The sequence below is a fragment of the Cricetulus griseus genome, chromosome 4 (genome assembly GCF_003668045.3).
Source record: "Cricetulus griseus strain 17A/GY chromosome 4, alternate assembly CriGri-PICRH-1.0, whole genome shotgun sequence".
Classification (NCBI taxonomy): Eukaryota; Metazoa; Chordata; class Mammalia; order Rodentia; family Cricetidae; genus Cricetulus; species Cricetulus griseus.
Genome location: NC_048597.1, coordinates 177,860,303 through 177,880,489, shown reverse-complemented (window position 1 = coordinate 177,880,489; position 20,187 = coordinate 177,860,303). Strand labels below are relative to the sequence as shown.

The following is a 20,187-nucleotide window of genomic DNA, read 5'->3' as shown; positions in this document are numbered from 1 at the left end:
ATTAAAATAGTTTCTCTTGCAGTTATATGTGATACTTTAAATGATCCAGCTTGTTAATTAAAAAAAATATGATTCTAAAGAATGGCCTTATTAGACTGAAATCTAGTCTGTGCTGCCTACTGAGAATTTCTCCTTCAGCACTAGCCCAGGACCCATTAGTCATTTCTCGTGACCCTGAAAACAAAGGCGAACTAACTCTTCAACATGACAAAGACTTGCTGGTTCTGCTCTTCCTCAGCTACCTCAACACTATATATGCTCCCATTCTCTCTTCTTCAGCTTTCCTTCCATCCCCTCTCATCACAGAACACTGACATGATATCCCCATAGGGGACACCTCTCTCTTTGGTTTGCTTAGCTGACCATAGCCCCAATGTCCTCTATAAGTGGTTGCCTCCCCTGAACAGACTACCCCAACTCTCACTCTCTCTCTCTCTCTCTCTCTCTCTCTCTCTCTCTCTCTCTCTCTCTCTCTGTAGGCCTTTTAGTTCTGCCGACTTCTCTTTCATAGAAGAGGAACCAGCTCCAGTTCTGCAGTTATATAATTCTTGATCAATGCTACAATCTATATTACTCAACTGAGAACTCTGAGGAGGCAGAAAACCAGCTTGATATTACTTAACACCACATCAAATCAACTATTTAGAAACTGGCAGGGGCCTGCCAACTATGTCTGAATGGATAGATGAACTTGGGTACCACCCACCTCCTCAGGCACAGCATAAATTCCTAGAGTCCAAAAAATTAAGGGAATCAGAAAGAGCGATAGACTCCCACTTTTATCACTAATGTTGTAACCCAAGACAAGTCACATTCTTTCTTTGTTTTCTCACTAACCTGGGAATAATATTTAATACAGATACGATGGATGTTTTGCAAGGCTGTGGAGGTACTTGAAACAATACAGTTTGCCTTAGTCCCAAGCTTCTAGCATCAGGTAAGGTGCAGGGTCCACACTCTATGTGCTGTCTGAATGGATGTATTAATAGGCCTTCCTCCTGGGAAAGGGAGATGGCACCATACAAACCTCATGATGCCCAAAGTTTTGGAGATAAAAGAGGCCAATAAGCCTTGTGCGTTTCTTGTCTTTATTCTCAATATAAAGTTGAGTCCTTAGCCTCTAGGATCAGAACTTTGGTATTAAGGTGGATATTTACAGCTAAGCCTCGCTAAACTTCTTCCACACCTCACCTCAAACAAGTAAGTGCACCCTGGGTTTCCAACAGGCTATGAATGATCCTAATGCATTCTCCTTCTCTGAGTCAATTTCTTCACTGGCTACAGAGAAATGTAGTAATAATTCTGTCACTCATCTTCTCAGCTCACAGAGTCCCACCCCATCCTGAGACAGGGTCCCATACATCCCAGGCTGGCTTTTAACTCAAATGCAATACATAAGCAGGGAGAATTCTGAAATCCCAGTCTTCTGGCTCCTCTTCTTAAGTACCATATAGAGGTGTGTACCACCAAGCCCAGTTTATGCTGTGTTGGGGATCGAATCCAAGGCTCTGTGGATGCTAGTCAAGTACTCTATAAACTGAGCTATATCCCTGCCTCTTATCTCACAGAGTTATTTAATGATCCAATAAGGTCACAAACATAAAGACTTGATGACTAAGAAGACAACTTAAAAAAAGTTAGTATTCTCTCTCTCTCTCTCTCTCTCTCTCTCTCTCTCTATATATATATATATATATATAATATATATATATATATATTTGGTTTTTTGAGACAGGGTTTCTCTGTGTAGCTTTGGAGCCTATCCTGGCACTCACTCTGAAGACCAGGCTGGCCTCGAACTCACAGAGATCTGCCTGCCTCTGCCTCCCGAGTGCTGGGATTAAAGGCGTGCGCCACCAATGCCCGGCTTCTCTGTATATTTTAAAACCTTGATTCTGTAACAAGAAAGCACCCTGATGACTAAGTTATTCTTGGTTATGTCAATCATTACCTAAGATCTGCACTCAGGCATGCAAATAGAACATGAAAGGTGAGCCAATCCATCATCATTACTCAGTTATCAAATATCTCCTGGGGGCCGGCAGATAACCCCCAGAGAAGGGCATGCTGAGGGGATATATGTTCTAATTGTTTATACAGCTCAGCTGCTTTGTCAGAGCCCTCTCAGAAAACCAAGCTGGTGAGGGAGGTGTGGAGTAAGTCACTAACTAGCACCCCAGTGGCTGGGGAACTCTAGAAGGAGTAGAAGGCTGCGCACACACACTTTGTGGTATAATTCCGGTGGGATGCCTCAGAAGAGTGGAAGATAGGATGCTTCTGCAAAGCGTTGGGAACACACTACTGACTAGAATCTGGTGCTCAGAGCTTTAAGCTGGCCAGGATTTCCTCCGTGTGTGATCTGTTGAGCAGCTCCGACAGGGACTCACTGGTGTTCTGGTGGAACGCGGAGCCCAGACCGTAGCCATCTGTGTTCCTGCTCTCCAGTTGGAAGCTGCTCACCAGCTCCTGCATCCACTGGACGTCTGCTGAGAGCTGCTGCCTCAGAGCCTCAAACTGCACCTGCAGATGGTCTAGCTTCCTGGCCATGCCTCCAAGGCTGGCCCCTGTGGTCTGGATGTCTTCCCTCAGGAGCTTCTTCAGGGACTCCACCTTGCGGAACTCATACTTGAGCTGGGACAGGTTGTGGCGGGCATTCTCATTCTCCTCTCGGTACCAGGCCTCCTTCTCATTGTAGATAGCGACCAAGGCCTCCACATCATCCTGCAGGGTGTCATGGGCTCCTGCTAGGGCATGACATCCCTTGTCCACCTGAGCCACATCCTCTACCACATGGGCAAAACGCTCAAAGTTGACATAAGTGTTGTTGGGGGGCATGCTTGAGTGGCATTTGAGGGTATACTCTCTCAGGCGTTTGGTCTTCAGCTGGGTAGGTTGTGTCTTCCACTGTTCAGGGGCTCTGGCTTCTCCTTTTGACTAGTAGGTGTTCAGATAGAAGAACCAGAATATTAACATGATATGTGCTCCACAGGGCAGTCCAAGCTGCAGGCGGAAGGCACACACATGGCCTCTTTGGCATTCACTGCTCGTGTCAAGACATGGTAGGGAGAGCCAGGGTGAGGCTAGCACCCACCCCCGCAACAAGACCATAAGAAACATTAAGGAATGTAGGGGTGCTGCCTGCATGCTCACTTCAGGGCAAAGGGTTCCATGGCCATTAGAGAGGGTTACCACACACATAGAATTTAATAGTAGCTCATATAGACAAGCAGGCTGCAGCTAGGGCTCTGCAAACATCCACTCAAGGGCTGAAACATGCAGACTATAGCAGGCAGAGGAAGGCTGAAGGTATCTGCCTTTCAGGACACTGCAGCCTTGGCAAAAGCCAGCATGCTCAGCAGAAAGGAGCCCAAGAGGATCCTTAGCTTCAGGCTCTGGGCACATTCCACCTTGGAAAATTATTGGCCTTCCCCATCCTCCAAGGATTAAAGGAATTTATCATCTACAGGACTCTCCCCTTCTTATCTACACTGGGATTCCTATGGGCCTTCTCTGTTAACAATGAAGGTAGACTGTGGAGTGTTCAGCTAGCCAGCCCACAAAACCAGGGCTGGAGCCTTGTTCTGAGTCCCAATGTGCTTTTCATGCCAAAGTCCAAGGCTCTGAAAACCAGTGGGTCCTCCACTGCAGGTGGGCTATGGAGATTCATTTTCTGCTCTGACCCTCCATCAAGGAACAGATCTGCCCTAGCAGACGTGGCTTATCTCCTCCAGCAGGTCTCTATATCAGGACCCAATCCCTGAGGCTGCACAGTGCCTAAAGAAGCTACATGATAGACTTGCATTTCATCCTTTAGTGAGAGCCCAGAAGGCTGGAAAGGAAATGTACCTGGTTACAGAGTCAACAAAGAACACTTTGTAAGCTGGCCTCTGAAGAGAGTGTCTTAACTGAGATCTATGGTGGTCTCATTGGCTCTCTAAACCCATGAAATACAAACTTAAGGTAGCAAAGCCCTATTTTATTTCTTTTTGTTTCTTTTTGTGGTGCTCTGAGTGGAACTCATAGCCTCATGCAAGCGAGGCAGGCACTCTAGTACCAAGCCAGTAGAAGCCCATTTGAACAAGCATCGGCCTTTTGAGGGCCCTTGACCAGTGCCTGAGATCAAGCAAAGGCTTCTTAGCAGCCATTTGTATTTGACTGTCACAGCCAGACCTGGTGGCAGAAGAGTGACCTCCTGCTCACTGGGATTCATTACCATGCTCTTACCATTATCCAGGGATGTCTCAGAGCTTCTTGGATGGTAAGCCGTTTCCTGCAATGAGGATGAGGAAACAGAAATTCCGTGAGGACAAGTGATGTCTCACCTTTTTGACATTCTTTGGCTGTGCCATCAAGGCAGTACAGCTGCAGATATGGCTGAAAACTGGCTGCATTACCAATACTCTAGGGAACCTCAATAGAGAAGCCTTACTACCTTCAGTTCCAAAGTTGAAGGGCCTAATTGCCACACTCTATTGAGCTTCCAGACTCCTCTGAAAGTCAGCTCTGCAGGGCCAAACCTCTGGTGTCTGTTTTTGTGTTGGCCAACCAGGTATGCCCTCTGCCCTTTATTGTTCTACATAAAGATAGGTAGCCCAACCGCACCACTGCCCTACATAAGGAAACCAGGGCCTCTGCATAGGACAGGACCCCACTCTTGTTCTCTTTGGAGTTTCTGAAAACCAGAAGACAAAGCCCTGTCCCCTGCCCACCCAGGCCCTTCTCTAATGGTCACACAGAAAAGTCACAGCTCTCTACACAGTTTTTTGCCCATCCCCCTTCTTTGGCCATACAGCCATGAGGCTCAACCTGGGCCCTGGACCAGAGGTGGGGTTAGTATGTCTCATCTCTCCCACTATCCTGACCTCTCTGGGCCTGTCTGCTTCCACTCTCAACTTGAACAGGCCTCAAAACGTTCATTATTTACCTTTCAAACCAGTCCTGCATTCGTATAGGGAAGACTGCACACAATAACCCCTGATTTCCAAACACACATGCATACAAGCACATAAATGTGTGTGCTCATGTAGACAGAGTCGTTTGTATTTGGGCAGAAGGAGATGATGGCAAAAAACCAAAATGACAAGATGAATGCCAAGTCATGGCCAGTGACACTTCTCAGCACCTGACCAGACTGGGCTACATGACACAGGTGACAAAGAAGGAAATGGAAAAGAATGAGTACCAGAGAAACCAGTTTTTCTCTATCCTCTTACCGGGTCTCTTTCACAAGAAGCTTCCGAATGAAGTCCTTGGCCAGTTCGCTTGTCTGGCTGAAGAATTCCTCATCAAAGTCATAACTCACAGCTGTGATATTTGCCAGTGTTTCTTGCTTCGTGTCTCCCAGGAAGGGAGATGCTCCACTTAGTCTGAGCACAACAGAGAAAGACCCATGAAACAGCGGGAAAGGAGAAAGACATAGAAGTAATGGACTCAGGAAACCCCCGTCTGTTTTCTCCAGGCCACCAAACAATAGACTTTTCAGTACGTTCCAATTCAATTTACTTTCTGAACCTCTGACTGAGTACCTGACCCAGGGAGACTGTGTTTAATGGACTCAAAGGCTAAAAGAAGAGACACAGTCCCTGGCAGAACAAAGTAAAATACAATAAGGGGCCAGACAAAGAAGTTGGAGAGCACAAGGAAGTGGGGGAGGCATGATCCTCCCCTAGTGATTCTAACTTAATGGATCTGGGGTGGAGCCTGAGTCACTATGGGTATTAAGAGATCTATTCTGCAGCCAGGGTTGAGGACCTCAGCTGCAGCTAGGGGAGTCACAGTATGGCTGTACAGAGCTCCTAGCTTATGCTGCTGAGAACAATCCCTCAACTGTGGAACACTGGCTCTGGCTATGGGCTTTTACCCTGAAAATGCAATGACAATAGCATTTTCCTTGTGGCCTATGAGAGGGTGACCACTGGGAACCATCAAGGAGCTGAGGGACTACTGGCATACCATGTGTGCCAAAGCAGGGCCTATCAAACTTGTACAAGGTGGCTTATTCTCACCCACCCCACTTCCTGTAGCAGGAAGTCTGTGATCCCTACTTTTCTGATAAGAAAAACAGGTCCAAAGGTTAAGTACCTGCCCATGGTCACACAAACTGAAAGAAGCAGTGCTACTATCCTGTCCCAGATGAAGCCTAGTCCCCCAAAATCCAAACAAAATAAACAAAAAAACCACCTCTGCAGGAAATCTTGACTTAAGTCACTAGATTAAGGGGACAAGAAAGGGGGAAGAAAGGAGAAGGAAAGAGAGTGTGAGAGGGAGGAAAGGGAACCTGGAGATGAGAAGAGAGAAAAGAGGAGGAAGATGGGACAGGTGCAGGCACCTTTGGGGCTGTCACAAGGATTCTGGTGAAGCAACAGTCTCACGGTGAGCATGTATGATCCGCAGAAGGCTGAGCTGAGCAGCCCTAGCTTGCCACAAAGGAAATTTAGAAAATTAGACTGCTCTCCCAGACTCCTAGCCCTGCTCAAGTGTATGAAGTGGAGCTCAGAACTCAGCCTCAGGTGCTGTGTGGACTTGACACACCTATTGCTGTCTCCCTTCCCCTCCCTCATTCCTCCTGAGCCAAGAAGGACTGCAACCCAAGGCTGGAGATACTCACAGGATGTAGGTGATGACACCGATGCTCCTGCAAAGGACAGTCATGTCAGAGCTGTGTGGTTCCAACCTCAAATCCCAACGCAGTCACCACACAGGGCCAAGAAGTCACTTCCTTCCCCAGGTGGCCCCTGAATGCCATCTCAAGCCCCACTCCTCCCTACCCAACTCTACAACAGACCCAAATGCATTTAGAATCTTCACTTTCTGCACATTGAATCAAGGACCCAAATTCAAGGTCTGACTTCTGTATTTGCAGACTCTGAGCCCACCTTCCTTCTAAAATGAGGACAATAAATAGTAAGAACAGCCTCACAGATGTCAGGGTCTTAGAAAGCCAAGTCATGAGCTGAGCTGGGCCAACTGTAAAACAGGGTTCCAATAAAATATGTAAAGAAATGATCACAGCAGTATTGCTAGGAAAACATATGCCTAGCACATAGGGATACTCCTGTGGAACACTTGATGGACTGACCAGTGGAGTTCACTTCTTAACTGCTATCTAGACCCCAGTTGGGGCTGGCCCAGGATGAGCCTGTACTTGCCTCAGCCTCTCCCCTGCTGACAAAGCTCTAACTGGCCATGGATCCAAGCCTCATTGCCTCCTGGCTGCATGTTTAGTGCTCCTGGAGCATTGCAGACTAGGGGACTAAGAAATGTGAGTGTGAGGGAAGGGGTTTAAACACTCAAGGACATGTCATCTAAAACAGGGCTGAGGCCTTCTACCCCTGGAAGGATCCCATGCCACCACTTACCACATGTCGGCCTCCAGTCCCAGTGGCTCGTAGTTCACGATTTCTGGAGCTGAAAGAAGTCACATTGAAGAGTCAAGAGGGGGTAGAAATGAGAGGAGATGGTTCTAGGGAATTCTAGAGTATTTGGTGCCAAATGTCTTCATCTTGAATCTCCAATAGGGAGGAAGGATATTTGAACAGTAGATGGAAATAATCAGGATGTAAGAAGGTTGAGAAATCAAGTTGCTACAGACTGTGTGTGTTTCTAAGGAAAGTCTACGTTGAAATCTAATTCTCAGGCAACAGTATAAAACGATGGGGCCTTACAGGTGATTAGGTCATGAGAGCAGAACCTTCAGGGATAAAGTTAGGTTCTTATAAAAGGCCCCAGGGAGATTGTTCCCTCCTTCCATGTGACAATAGAGGACACTGGTATCTATGTAAAAAGGTCCCTCACCAGACACCAGGCCCTCTGGCACCAGCATCTGGGACTCTCAACCACCAGAACTATGATCAACATGCTTCTGTTGTTTATAATCAATCCAGTCTAAGGTGTTTGGTTACAGCAGCCAGTCATGGTAAGACATGACTTCCTGTTAACCTGGGAGAACTCACTCATGAATAAGCCTTGAGGAGGAGGGAAAGGAAGGCATAAAGGAAGAGGAATGTGGGAAGAAGGTTCAGGAAGAAGACATTGATGAGACTGCTGTGGGAAAAGAACCCTGGTAGACAGGTCCACGTTGCTGAGTAATGGGGAAGAAGGCAGAGAAGGCCTTCATCTTCCTTTCAGTCCTGTCTGATTGGTGACTTCTTCTGAGGACATCTTTGAGGGTCACTGAGGTAAGGTGATAAGCCTGAGGGACACCAACCATGCCAGGGGGTAGCTGACTGCAGGGAGGAGTGTGGACCAAACATCAGATTTGAAGCCATTAATACACAAGTGGAAGCAGGAGCTGGGCCAAAGATATGGTGGGTGATCATAGAAGGCATAGAAAACTCTGCTGAAGACACAAGAGGACCACGTGCTGCCCAGAGAGCACCGAGGTTCCAGAAAGCCAATGCTGAATTCCACACCCACGTTGTCCATGACTTTTAAGAATGTGGTAATGACGTGGATGAAATAATGGTAGTACCTCACAAAAGAAGAGGGCCCTGATAACTGCTAAGGGAGGGAGAGCATGGGAAAGACTTGAGATTCTTTATCCAGAATGCTATCTAAACCACCACGTCTATTGGGTATGTCTGCTGGTCTCCCCCCTGCATCTCCTCCTTCAACATACAGATAACTCCTACAATGGCTTTGGTTTTCTTTTTGTTCTAGCTTTATAAAAATGGAGCCAGGATGCACTTAAAATTCTATCTCTTGATTGTTTTCATTTGCTTCATCCATGGACTTCTACTTTCACAGCTGTGTAATAGTCCATCTGCTGTGTTACTGTCTGTCTACATCCAGTCATTCTTCTCTCAGAGATCACTTGCAGGGTTTCTTCTTCTCTCATTATTGGTACTTCTTTTCATTTCTGCTGATGGACACATGGAAGTGTGTTGTTTTTAAAAATGATACTCAAATTTAGTATGGGCCTCGAGTAATCTATGGACTGTTCCATAGATTATGGACTATGCACCAATATGCTAGGTGCATAATTTGAGAGTCTGTATTTAGAGAATTTTTTTTTTTTTAAGTTTGGGAGTCAAGGTCTCTCTGTACAGCCCATGCGGGCCTCCAACTCATAATCCTCCTGTCTCAGATTACTGAGTTAGAGACATTTGTTTTGTTTTTCAGACAGGATTTTAAGCAGCACAGGATAGTCTCAAGCTTCTGTGTAGCTTGTCATGGCTTTGAACTCAGATCTTCCTGCTTCCACCTCCCAATTACTGGGACTATAGGTGTATCCCAACATGTCCAACTCCAAGTTAAATAATCTTACACAGCAACTTGACATCACTTTGCTGATCATCATTTCTTTAGGAATTTATTTTCATTTATCGCTCTCTGTCTCTCTGTCTCTGTCTCTCTGTCTCTCTGTCTCTGTCTCTCTCTCTGTCTCTCTCTGTCTCTCTCTCTCTCTCTCTCTCTCTCTCGTGTGTGTGTGTGTGTGTGTGTGTGTGTGTGTGTGTGTGTGTGTGTGTGTGTGTGTGGTCCATCAGCTCCTGGGAACTCTTCTGTCTGCTTTTTATCTTGCTATAGGAACCCTAGAGTACAGACACACAGGACCTCACCTGGCTTTCAGTAGGTTCTGTGGATTCAAACTCAGGTCATGAAGGCATAAGTGCTTTACTCACTGTATTTCCTCCGCCCTAGGAAATGAATCTCATTGCATCTTACTAAAAAGGTGGCCTGTGGCATGTGACTACGTGCTGAATTTCTTCTTTATGATTTATCTTTAGTTCTAATTCTGTGCATGCGTGTGTTTCTGTGTGTGGGTGTGTACACATGTGAGTGCAGGTGCCAAAGAGTCCAGAAGAAGGTTTTGGATCCTCCGGAGCTGGAGGTATAGCTGTCAGCCATCTGCCTTGGGTGCCCCACGGGGCCTGAATTTGGGTCCTCAGCAAGGGTTGTATGCACTGAGCCACCCCTCCAGTCCTAAAGTTCTATGTAGTTCTCTCAAATCATGCCTGATCTTTTTTTGTTTGTTTTCGTCTTGTTTTGTTGAGAGATGGTCTGGCCTGGATGGTACCCTGATGGAGAAAATAAGCTAAGCTGCTTTTTGAGCAGGTCACTCCCTTCACCTTTGAAATACTTCAATTCCCCGAGAAGATGGATACATGATGCTTTGGGTCTCAACTCTCATTCCTTTCCTCTCTGCAGAGAGATTTTCCTGTGATCCTCCAACCTCTGGACCAGGTCCCAAGGGGGGAGCTTTTAGGGTGTAGTTTAGAAGGGGCTGGAGTAGAGAGGGAGAGGAACAGAGGGAAGACAGAAAGGCCAGACCCTCGCAGGAGCTGGCTGTTCCCATGTGTGAGTGAAGGCCAGGCTCTTGGGAGAGGCAGGCGGTGGATCTGGCACCTGGCAGAAAAAGACCTCTTTCCTTTTCAGGAAATCAAAAGCTACTTCAGAGAGAGGAATTCCTGTGGGGAACCAAGACAGGGAAGTGATTTTAAATCTGCACAATAAACTCCTCTAAGAGTAAATGGTGGGGCCAGTTCTGGGAAAGTTTAACTCTACAAAGGCCTCTAACCCCACCTGGCTACTCTCTGTCCCAAAGGGCACTCAAAGCCCATGCCTGTCTCACCCAGGGCCTGGTAAGACAATTCCTTCTCAACCCCTTCAGTTTCTAGCAGATATCCCAAGGCATCATTTCTCAGCCCAGACATGACGATTGTTCTTGGGATTTCCCTCCCTTTGTGCGGGTGTGTGCGTGTGTGTGCAGTGAGCCCCTGTCTCTGCCTCCCCAGCTCTGGTATTATAAGCACACACAACTACTCTTGGTTTTCTTACATGAATTCTGGGGCTTGAACTCATGTCTGAACTCTCCTCAGCCCCAGTGCCAGACTGAGAGAAAAACAGTCCCAAAACTCACCAACAAATTCCGGTGTTCCAAAAATGTTTTTAAACTCAACTCCATCTTCTATTTCATGAGCCAGGCCAAAGTCAATCAGCTTGATGTGTGGAATGGGGATAGTTTTGTCTAACAACATAATGTTTTCTGGCTGGGGAACAAAACACAAAGAAGGAAAGATAGTAATTGAAGTGTTGTTTTGTATTTTCCTTTTGGGTTAGGATGGGGTTTGTGTTCTTTTGGGTGGGGGGATTAAAACAGAAGAGTTCTTGTTTTTGTGTCCTAGGTCTTCTGGAGCTCAATTCCAGCACCAAGGTCAAGGGCCAGCTTTTACTAACCCTGAACTGACAGCAAAGCTAGAAACCAGGGCTCTAATGTCCCATCTATCTCTGAAAGGAAGATCCCTTCAACGTGGTTCCCTGCTTCCTCATCTGTCAGATGGGGTCAATCAGATACTTGTAGCTTATCCTATAAGCAAAGTCACCTCCCTGCCTGAGTACAATGTGAAAGGGACACACAGGCTTCCCTAAGGTCTATACAAGGCTTGCTGGCGTTGATCAACTTTGTAACCTCCCTCTTTCTCGCCAGCCAGCTTCCTGTTGACTTTCTCTGAGACTAACCAACTTCTCTCTGTGTGTTTAACTAATTTTGGCTTTTGGCAGGACACAAAAACAAAATGCACCTGATTTCCAGGGAAAATACCAGCTGCCCAAGCTATTTCCGGCCCTGAAACAGCTGCTGGCCTGACACAACAATGCAGGCTTGGTGGTAAGAGAGGGGACACTGACTAGACCTCTCCACAGTCCTCCCCACCATCCATTTCTCAGCTCTAAGAGAAGCTGGGACAGGGTCCTGAGGACTGTCCTCTTCATTGCCATTCAAGACGCCAGACTAGACAGGAAATGGGCAGATCCTCCAGCTTAGCCATTTTTCCTCTACTCCTTTAATGACTGTCTTAGATTCATTTTAATTGGACAGTCCTGAAAAATTCATCCACACAAAACCTTATACCCGACATTCATAGGAGCATGTCCACAAGATCCCCAATGCCCATCAACCGATGAAGAGACAAAGTGTGACATACACACACTACATAATATCCATACAGGAAGACTTATTTTTTTTTTTCAGGCTGAGGACAGAATCCAGAACCTTATGTATGTGAGACAAGTGCTCTTACCAGCCCTAAGAATACTAATTGATAATAAAAAGATAAAAGGGAATTAAGTATTGGTCTATGTTACAATGTAGATATGACTTGAAAATGTTATACTAACCAGGTATCAGGTTGAATTCCTGAAACTCTGGTACCTGGGATACTAACGAGGAAGACTGAAGTGAATTTGAGGTCACCCTGGGCTACATCTTAAGTCTCTTCCAAAAGAAGGAAGAGGAAGAGGAAGAGAGGAGAAAGAGAAAGAAAGATAACATGCTAAAAGACAGAAACATAGACGAAAGGGCACATAACACAGGTTTCTGTTTATAAGACATAGACACAGAGACTAGGCGAATACATGAGGACAGAAAGTATATTAGTAGTTGAATAAAACCTTGGGGAATAGCGTCAGTGAGGTGGTTCGCCATGTAAAGTAGTGGTTCTCAACCTTCCTAATGCTGTGACCCTTTAACACAGTTCCTTATGCTGTGGTGCCCCCCACCATAAAATTATTTTCATTGTTACTTCATAACTGTAATTTTGCCACTGTTAGGAATTATAATGTAAATATCTGATATACAGGATATCTGATATGCAACCCCACCCCACAAAGGGGTCCTGACCCACATGGTGAGAACCACTCATTTGAAGGAATGCAAGCCTGGTGGTGTCAGTTCAATCCTTGGGACCCACATGGTGGGAAGGAGAGACCTGACTGCGGCAAGTTGACCTCTTTGTGCATGCATGTGCACAAATCCACATATAAAATATAATAAAAATAATTTTTTAGATTGGGGAATAGGTAGAAACTGCTAATAAGTGTGTGGTTTCTTTGGGGGTGATAAATATATTCTAAAATTTATTCTAAAACTGCACTACAAATGATTATGCTTTTGGTTATAAAATCTATAATTTACACACAGCAAGTGCGGGACTGTGTCATATGTGGACTACAGCTCGGAAAAGCTGTTAGTCAAATAAACAGATGTTAGACAGGCTCAGAAGCCACCATTCTCAAAAGAACTGAGGATTTCCCACCTTGCAATAAGAACTGAAGATTTTCCCACCTTGCACCTTGGCTTACAGCACTGCCTCTAGCTGGGAGTCTTCTGGTCCTGCTGCTCCCAGTATAATCCTGGCTGGACTTGCGCAAACCTTCTTTCCCTAGAAGACAGTCCTCAGGGCCCCAGGCCCTACCCAACTGTGAGCAGACCTTGTTTATCCCTAGGCATCTGCTTGTTTAGATCTTTCTGTTGGGACATCTGGCTGCTATCGCCAGTCCAGCAGCCCCTCCTTCCTGACTCTGGCAGAGCTATCCCCAACTGGCGGGAGAACTCAGACCTTGCAGTGCCCTCCCATCCCAAATGCTGTGTGGATCCCATGGTGATGCACTGAACATGATCCTAATTCTTAGCTAAACTCACACTTCATCTGGACTGGTCACCCCTCAACACATAAACCAGGTGTCTCTGGTTCCCTGAAGTCTCTGTGACCTCTTGTCACCACAGCTAGAGACTTTTACTCAAGGGAATTTAGGCTCTCCCTTGTAACTTTTCCACTTTCTTTTTTCTTTCTTTCTTTCTTCCTTCCTTTCTTTTTTTTTTGTTGTTTAAATAACACATTTCCATTTGTATTTTTAAAGCTTGTTTATTCTTCTTCCCCTCTGGAGACTACACTCAACTTTATTTTGAAAATGTGTCAAAGTCCTTTCCCAAGGCAGATCAGATTTTTGGTCTCTGCTGAAGGAGTGTGAGAGCAGGGGAGGTCAGGAGACAAGATCCATGCAGGTGGCCCCATTCTAGTGTCCCTGGCCCAGCACTCTGGTGGCTGCCGTAGGAATACTATGCTATTCCCTGCACCGAGATACACCCTCCCTACTAGCCACAACCTCCCTGCCAGGCAGCTTCTTTTCTATTATACCCACATCACTGACCACCTTGTTAGAAACCTCTCCCAGGCCAGAGACTGATCTTGGGCTGAGAGGCCATACCCCAGTAGAATCCAGGACAGCACCACAGTGAATGCAATGGGAGCCAGGGGCCACAGAGATGGACACCCCAGACCTGGAGATCGTCAGGACTACAGAGCATCAGAGAGGCAGAAAAGAACTGAGGCTTAAATCTCTAGGGTGGTGCCACCCTGGGAGAAGGGACAGCCTTAGGTCTTGTAGCTACTCACATCTGTGGCTCACAGTGCAGAGGAAATGGTCTGTCCACTGGCTCAAAGGAATGGCAGAAGACTACATTTTCTTACTCATCTGTTTCCAGCCCTGCCTGGAGCTGCTAAGAGCACTTTCCCTGCCCCGCCCCCTCCCAAAGCTGGTGATGCCCATTCACATTTCAGTTAAGATAGCCAGTCTCCTCCAAAAGGTCTTCCTGACGGCCCCTCCTTTCCTGGACCACTTCCCCAGTATAGCTCTTCCCTCACTCCTTCATTCCAAAGCTAGAGCTCCTCTATTACTTATCAGTCGCCCTCCAATGGGCTTCAAGCTTCCTAAGTGCTTTGTTCTAGCATCTCCGCAGAGCTTAAGATAGAGCCTGGCAGCCACCAAGTGCTCAGTAAATGTTCCCTGAGAGAAGACAAGTGCCATTTACTAAGCCAATGCAATATGCAGGACCTAGTGCTAACCAAACACATGGTATAGTTTACACCTCACTCAACTGCCTCAAGCAGTGGATGTTATCATTCCTTTCTTGCTGAAAAAAGAAGCCAAGACATCAGTCAAGGGATATGGAGATTTAAGCATGTATCTGTCATACCGAAAGCTCTTGCTCCCACCCTCTAAACTAAGTATCCATCTCCCTGCTTGAGCTGGGGAATCCAGGTGGCTTGGCATCTGGAGCCTGCCACCCCAGAATTCCTTTTCTTCTGTGGATGTGTTCATACAGATGAGCATCATCCAAACCGTGTCCCCAGCCTGGCTTGCAGACTTTCAAGTGCTCCTAAACTAGGTGCCCTCATCTCAGACAAGAAAACTGACTAGAGGGAATTAGTGCTTGGAGAGATGTCCCAGCACTTAAGTGTTCTTCCAGAGGACCCGAATTAAGTTCTTAGCACCCATATCAAGTTGGTCACAATAGCTTGTGACTCCAGCTCCAAGGGATCTGACACCCTCTTCCAGTTTCCAAAGATATTTGCATATATATGGTATTATACAGACAGATGTATATGTACATAAAAATGGAAAATGGGAAGTCCTAGGAGGATGGACCCAAGTTTGGTATACACAAAGAAACATTGCCTGAGGGACCTTGGGGATGCAAGAATACTCCACTGAGTGGTGAGGACTGGGGTTCTTTCTTTCTTTCTTTCTTTCTTTCTTTCTTTCTTCCTTCCTTCCTTCCTTCCTTCCTTCCTTCCTTCCTTCCTTCTTCCCTTCCTTCCTTCCTTTCCTTCTCTCTTTCTTTCTTTTTTGTTTTTGGAGACAGGGTTTCTCTGTGTAGCCTCTGGATGTCCTGGAACTAGCTCTGCAGACCAGGATGGCATCAAATGTAAAGAGATCCACCTGTCTCTGCCTCCCAAGTGCTGGGATTAAAGGTGTGCGCCACAGCCTAAGACTGGAATTCTTATTCCCACCTCATGGGTTACTCAATGATCTACTTGAATTAGATGCCCCTATATGCTCAGACCTGCCCTGACTGGGTGCAAACTGGCCACTGGCTCCCTGCCACCAAATGATATTGCTGCTTCCAGGCCACCAAGGGAGTCTAGGCTGACCAGGGAACACAGGCCCTCTTATCTGAAGTTTTCACAGGGCTTCCTTCTACTGCTCCAGCATCCAGAAACAGCCTGACCATTTCTAGGAGCCAGAGACTCATCTTGGTGAGTACATGATCTTTGCAGCCACCCTGAGAAAGTAGGTGCTACTGCCATTCCCATTTCACAGATGTAGGAAACTGAGGCCCAGAAAATTAAAAGACTTGCCCAAGGCCCATCAGCTCATAATGGCAGGAGAGCTCCTGATATTATCACATCACTCAGTCTTGTTAAATATCTTCAGTGGTCTCAGTGACCATGAAAAGCTCCTGCTGATGACTGAGGCACTCACATCCCTGCAGCAGCTCCTCCCGCACCCCCAGTTACTTTTCCAGCCTTGCATTCCCCACCTAGACCTGCTCTCACTTCACACAGGGTGGGTACCACCACCTCAGGGACCTCAGATCACCATCCTCAAACACAGTCTATTCTTTTTCAATATTTTTATTCATATTAATATGCACATGTAATGTCTGGTCAAATTCACCCCACCCCACCCCCATCTCCATCCAGTCCATTTGCTGCTCCTCCATATGCATAGGTGTGGAACCATCTACTGGAGCCTGAGCAGCCTCCCCGGGCTGCATTCCTGAAGAAAACACCCCAAGCTGTAACTGCTATTTTTGCCTGAAAGCCTCTGCTATTCTCCTCCTCACTTTCCCAAGCCATGCCCCATGACCCTGTTCCTTTTACTCCCTTATTTTCAAGGCTCTAATCCTCCAGAGCCAACAATGCTTACCAGCAGTCCTCACTGTAGGCTGTCTCTCATCTGTAATGACACTTTCCTAGGCGGGTGGCCTTTTCCCTGGGGAAATGAAATTCAATTCAAAGTTCCTGGCATTGCCTCCGCTATCTTGCCTGCTGCATATTCCATTAATATTCACATAAACGCTGAGAAGAGTTCCAGCCAGGGTTTCCATCCTTCTCTGCCTGGTATAAGCCCTTTTGCCACCCACCACTAGGAGTGCCAAAGAGTCCTCCTGCCTGATCTGAAAGGTAGCCTTCCTTGGATCTGGCAAACCAGCAGCAGTTCCCCAGATTGAGGTCTCTGATCCCACCTTCCCAAATAGAACATGGTGGTAGAAAAGAGCACAAGCCTGGGGCTGGAAAACTGTTTCAGGTCCACAAGCAAAGGTGTTGAGCTTAATAAACAGACCACTTCCTTTCTTTAGAGTTGGGTCCAGCTCCCAACTCTAAATGAGGTATCAGATGTCATCCAAAGGCCCTTTGAGACAGAGGTTTAGCACAAATTTCCAGGCTGGCTGGGCAAATTTCTTCCGTTCTAAGCCCCAAGGCTGGACAGGAAAAGGATCCTGTCTCTCTGCCTCAGGTCAGGAAGGAAAAATAGGCTGCAGTAGTCACAGGAGATTGGGCCCCTGCCAGACTACCCTGTGGGCAGTACAATCCTATCTATCCTCCTTGCCCCAGTCATTCTCCAATGGTATTCACTTCAACCAGGTACTTAACCCACGCACCTGACATCACCTCCAAAGCACGGCTTGGGGAAGGTGCCACATTCTTTAGGTGCTGCTGCCCAGCCCAGAATCCAGAGAGCTGCTACTGGGGGATGGGGAGGGGTGGAATTGCCCCTATCTGTCAAAACAAACATGCCCAATTTGGCCTGCCTCACGGACAGGCACCCTGGGAGAAGCCAACATGTCTGTTTGTGTCCTAGTAGATCCTATTAGCAGTGCCTATTGTGTTACCAACTGGAAGTTGGTCCTCCAAGGGGGTCCCTCGTTTCATGGGGCCAGCACAGCATGCCCAGTGGTTGAGACAGGAGGAAAGCAACCCCGGGAACTATGCAGTAAAGTGCAAAACACAGGGTTTGGTGTCAGGCATGTCTGGGTTCACCTCTCAGCTCTGCCACTGAAAATATGAAACATGGGCAAGTCATTGGTCCTTTGCAGGGGGGAGGGGGGCTCTTTCTTATCTATAAAGTGGGTACATACCTAGCAGGTCATAGCATCGTTCTGAGGATTCAGAGAGATGGTCCATGCATGGTGAGTATAGCTCCTAGAGAGGTTGCAGCACATTGGCTATGTTCACTCTGTTCTGAGATGGTAGCTCTGAGTCCTCTCTGAGGGGTCAGCCTGACTCTCTCTAGTCAATCACAGAGAGCATGCTCCTATGCAAACCGTGCTCTCATCTCCTGCTTCCCTGTCCCACCGTGTTTATTTCCCAGCCTCACAATGTTGGGGCCACAAGGGACCTCAGAGGTCACTCAGTCAGTCATGTTGCAGGGAAGCCCAGAGAGCTCAAGAAGCTGCCAAAGTCACTAAACAAGGGGCAGAACTCAAGTGTAGTGAGTCTCAGTACAGTGTCCTCCTCTGGTGCCATATGTGGCCTGCCTGCCGCTGGGTGAGGCTGAGGTCCAGCTGGGCTTGTGCAATGGGGACAATAAAACTTCATGGGCAATCCAAGCCCAAGGCCAGACTGGTCAGGGAACTCTGGGCAACCTGAGAAAGCAAGACTAATCATAGGCAACCTTGGTCCATAAGCCTCCAGTGTAGCCAATGCCCAATGCCCCATTCTGTCTGTCATCCAAAGACTTCCTGGGTTCCTGAACCCCCTGCCAGCTCAGCATCGACTTCATCACACTACATCCTCTGCTCCAAACAACAGTTTATTCCGCCAAACACTCGCAACATAATAGCTCCTCTTTTGCCTCACTGCCTAAACTCAACACCCACACAGGAATGTCAGGGACCCATCTCTCCAGCACAGTTCCCACCCAAGGGCCTGTGTGATCACGACACAGACCTCTGGCAGAGCCAGAACAATGATAATCACTTCCTTACATTCCCTGCTCACACTGCCCCAGGAGGGAAGTCAAGGACTTTGCCTCTTACAGCTATCTCTAGTATCCAAGAGTGGCCAGCCCGGTAGTAGGTGTTCAGTTATCGGTTACAAGAAAGCAAATGAATAAACCAACACAGTCACACAGCACTTTTCACACATCCCATTTTCAGAGAATCAGTGCAGACAATGGCTAACAGAATAGGCCTTGGAATCTGGGCTCACACACCATTCTGCTATGAATAGCAGCCTGAAACTGGGCAAGCTACCTAACTTCTCTTACCTACGAATTAGGGATAATAATGAAAGCTAACTCTAGAGCAGTGGTTTGTCAACCTTCCCAGTGCTGCGACCCTTTAATACAGTTCCTCATGTTGTGGTGACCCCATCCATAAAATTATTTTGGTTGCTACTTGATAACTGTAATTTTGCTACAACTATGAATCATAGTGAAGATATCTGTGTTTTCTGATGGTCTTAGGTGACCCCTGTGAAAGGATCGTACCACCCCCAAAGGAGTCATGGCCCACAAGTTGAGAACAGCTACTCTAGAGACTTACTAGGAGGGTCAAACATGACGCACGAAGTGGCCCACGGGCATTATCTTCAGCACTGTGACCATCTGGTTGATTGTCTCCCTCTTAGAATGAGGACATGCTCATCTGCCATCCTTCCAGGAGTCATCACATGAATCTGCAGCCCAAGCTCTCTCCTCCTCAGGCCATCTCCCTCCCCACTCCCCGAAAGCCATGTCTGCCTGTAGTGCCACTGTGCTCAAGCATTCTGGGAGTAAGTCTTTTGTTGTTGTTATTGTTTGGCTTTGTTTTTTAAGACAGGATCTCATTCTGTAGGCCAGGCTAGCCTGGAGCACACGGTGATCCTGCCTCAGTCTGCTGAGCACTAGGAATGACAGGGATGAGCCACCATGCTTGGCTTCCTGGAAGTGAGTCTCACTTCCCCTAATCCATTAACAAAGAAATAACACAGCTTCCCAATGTTTCTCACAGTGTCTAGCCAGCAGGCCATGAAGAATGCACAGAACTTATAAACTAGCACTTAAGCTTATAAAGCCATCACACTCATCTCATGTGAACTCCACTGTGAGGCTAGTCTTGTCAGAATTCAGACCACACAGATGAAGAAACCAAGGCAAGAGATCAAGGATTTACCCAAGGAGTCTCAGCCAACAGCAGGGGCTGGAGCTGAGCTTATGTCCTGTGTGTTTCCTACTCCCAAGATGCCTCTCTTCCTCTAATTGATGCAACCATGTCCTTGGAGCCACCCTAGCCTGCTGGCACAGGGGCATTTCACTTTGGCTCTGATGTCTCAGTCAGTGTGTCTCCCCAGCTCCCTGCTTTTCCCAGAAGAGCCACAGCTGTGGCTTAGGGAAGGGCCTAACTCAGCTGCCCTTATATTTGTCAAGCCACAGCCTCCACCCATTGGGCAGCAGAGGGGCCACTGTGTGGCTCTAACCTCTTGCTGTCTGTTGAGAAAAGCAAGAAAGAAGAGCATTGCCTATTCTATGTCTACTGCACTGGGGAGGGAGAGAAGTAAAGCTGTATTTTGTTTACTTTTTGTTTTGAGACAGGGTCTCATTATGTAGCTCTGGCTAGCCTAGAGCCTGCTATGTAGACCTGGC

General features: G+C 47.1%; 1 protein-coding gene across 1 annotated transcript in view; it reads right to left on the bottom strand.

Annotated features, from left to right (window-relative positions):
* Window positions 1–2,319: 2,319 nt before the first annotated feature.
* The window catches only part of Dapk2 (death associated protein kinase 2), a 94,019-nt gene continuing 76,151 nt past the window's right edge, over window positions 2,320–20,187 (bottom strand). The window contains exons 4-9 of the mRNA XM_035444446.1: window positions 10,859–10,988; window positions 7,359–7,407; window positions 6,608–6,634; window positions 5,214–5,366; window positions 4,225–4,270; window positions 2,320–2,934 (exon numbers count right to left, since the gene is read on the bottom strand). Of these exons, the coding sequence (XP_035300337.1) occupies window positions 2,320–2,934; window positions 4,225–4,270; window positions 5,214–5,366; window positions 6,608–6,634; window positions 7,359–7,407; window positions 10,859–10,988 (1,020 nt within the window). The remainder of the gene's footprint in view (window positions 2,935–4,224; window positions 4,271–5,213; window positions 5,367–6,607; window positions 6,635–7,358; window positions 7,408–10,858; window positions 10,989–20,187) is intronic.